This window comes from Penicilliopsis zonata (genome assembly GCF_001890105.1).
Source record: "Penicilliopsis zonata CBS 506.65 unplaced genomic scaffold ASPZOscaffold_213, whole genome shotgun sequence".
NCBI lineage: Eukaryota > Fungi > Ascomycota > Eurotiomycetes > Eurotiales > Aspergillaceae > Penicilliopsis > Penicilliopsis zonata.
The window spans coordinates 1-1,804 of NW_019209109.1; the positions used below are offsets into that span (position 1 = coordinate 1).

General features: G+C 20.2%; 1 protein-coding gene across 1 annotated transcript; it reads right to left on the reverse strand.

The window, feature by feature from the left end:
* Positions 1–140: 140 nt before the first annotated feature.
* ASPZODRAFT_155593 (hypothetical protein) lies at positions 141–1,775 on the reverse strand (the record flags this gene model as incomplete). Its single annotated transcript, XM_022726231.1, has 3 exons — positions 141–823; positions 1,109–1,657; positions 1,691–1,775. The coding sequence occupies 3 exons, from the start codon at positions 1,773–1,775 to the stop codon at positions 141–143; spliced, it is 1,317 nt and encodes a 438-aa protein (XP_022576486.1).
* Positions 1,776–1,804: the final 29 nt, after the last annotated feature.

Below are 1,804 nucleotides of genomic sequence, written 5' to 3' on the forward strand. Positions count from 1 at the left end.
TTTTCATTAATTTAATTTAATTTAATTTTTAATAGTAATTTAGATTTACTATTTAATTATTAGTTTATATGTAAAAAAAATCTTTTTTATATACCATTTGGTACAAATAATACTAAAGCTAAAATATTAGACATATGTAATCATTCATTAGGCATGAACATAAATAATAAAATAACTAAAGTTAAAATAGAAATAATTATAGATAATGAACTAGATAAAGCAAATTGTGAATTAAAATATATTTTATTAACTACTTTATCTTTTTGCATTATAAGAGCAGGAATTCTAATATCTTTTAATTTATTAAAGTAAGTATATGAATGTCCATCAAAGAACATTGTTTTTACAATATATAAGTAATAAACTGCACTTATAACACTAGTCAATACACCTATAAGAGTTAAGAAGATAAATCCTTCTTGTAAAGCAGCAGAGAAAACCATCTGTTTAGCAAAGAATCCCATTAAAGGAGGTATACCAGCAAAAGAAAATAAAGTAATAGTTAAACTTAAAGCTAATATACTATTAATATGGAAATATCCTTTAAGTTGACTAATAAGTTGAATAGGTGAATTATTTTTATCTACTAAATTATTATGATTTATATTTTTATCATTATAAGCATATAAACTATAACCTATAGCTATTAATAATATAAAGGCATTTAAATTAGATAAACTATATTGTATTAAGTAGAAAATAAAAGATTGAATAGATTCAACACTATTAATAGATAATGCTAATAAAATAAATCCTAAATGAGATATAGTACTATAAGCAAATAATCTTTTAATTCTAAATTGAGTTAAACCTAAAATAGTACCTATTATTAAAGATAATAATGAACTTAGTAATAAACTTGAAGTTCAAGAATAAGTTGTTGTAATATATATATTATTAGTATAATGTACTAATTGTAATAATAAAGTTAATATAGATATTTTTGCTATTAAAGCTACAAATGTTGTTACTATAGTAGGTATTCCATCATAAACATCAGGTGATCAAAAATGGAATGGTGCAGCTGATATTTTAAATAAGAATCCTATAGAAATTAATAATAAGCAATAAGGTATATAACTAGTTATTTCTTGATTATTAATTATACCAGCTAAGTTATTAATAATGTAAAAACTATCTAAATAAGTAACACCTAAATTAGCATATATTAATGCAATACCTAATAAAATAAAACAAGATGATAATCCACCTAATAAAAAATAAGTTAAACCAGCTGAAGTAGAAGATTCAGAATTTCTATACATAGTACATAATAAATATAAACCATAACTTTGTAATTCAATAGATAAGAAAATGGATATTAAATCACTACTAGATATTAATAATACACTTCCTGTTATTATAAATAATAACATTAATGTATATTCTATTATTGTATATTGTTCTCCTCTTTTTAATATTATATTAGAAACAGTTAAGTTTTTAATAAACTGTAATTTTGTAAATAATATTTGGTAAAAACTTGAATATTCACTAGAAATTAATTTTCTAGGATAAAATCCTGTTAAATTTAGAATTAATAAACTAATAACAAATATTAATATATGGAATGATTGTGTTATAGAGGACGTGTAAAATAAACTCCCAAATAACCCAATACCATCATATAAATATGTTATAAATAAATTATTATATGCTAAATAAATACAATAAAATAAAATTATTATACCTATTCTAGAATAAAGAATTGTACTATCACGTCTAAATGATAAAGCATTAGATAATAATAAACAGAAAATTGACGATAAAAGCATTTCTATGTTAAAAATATAATTAAAAAAAA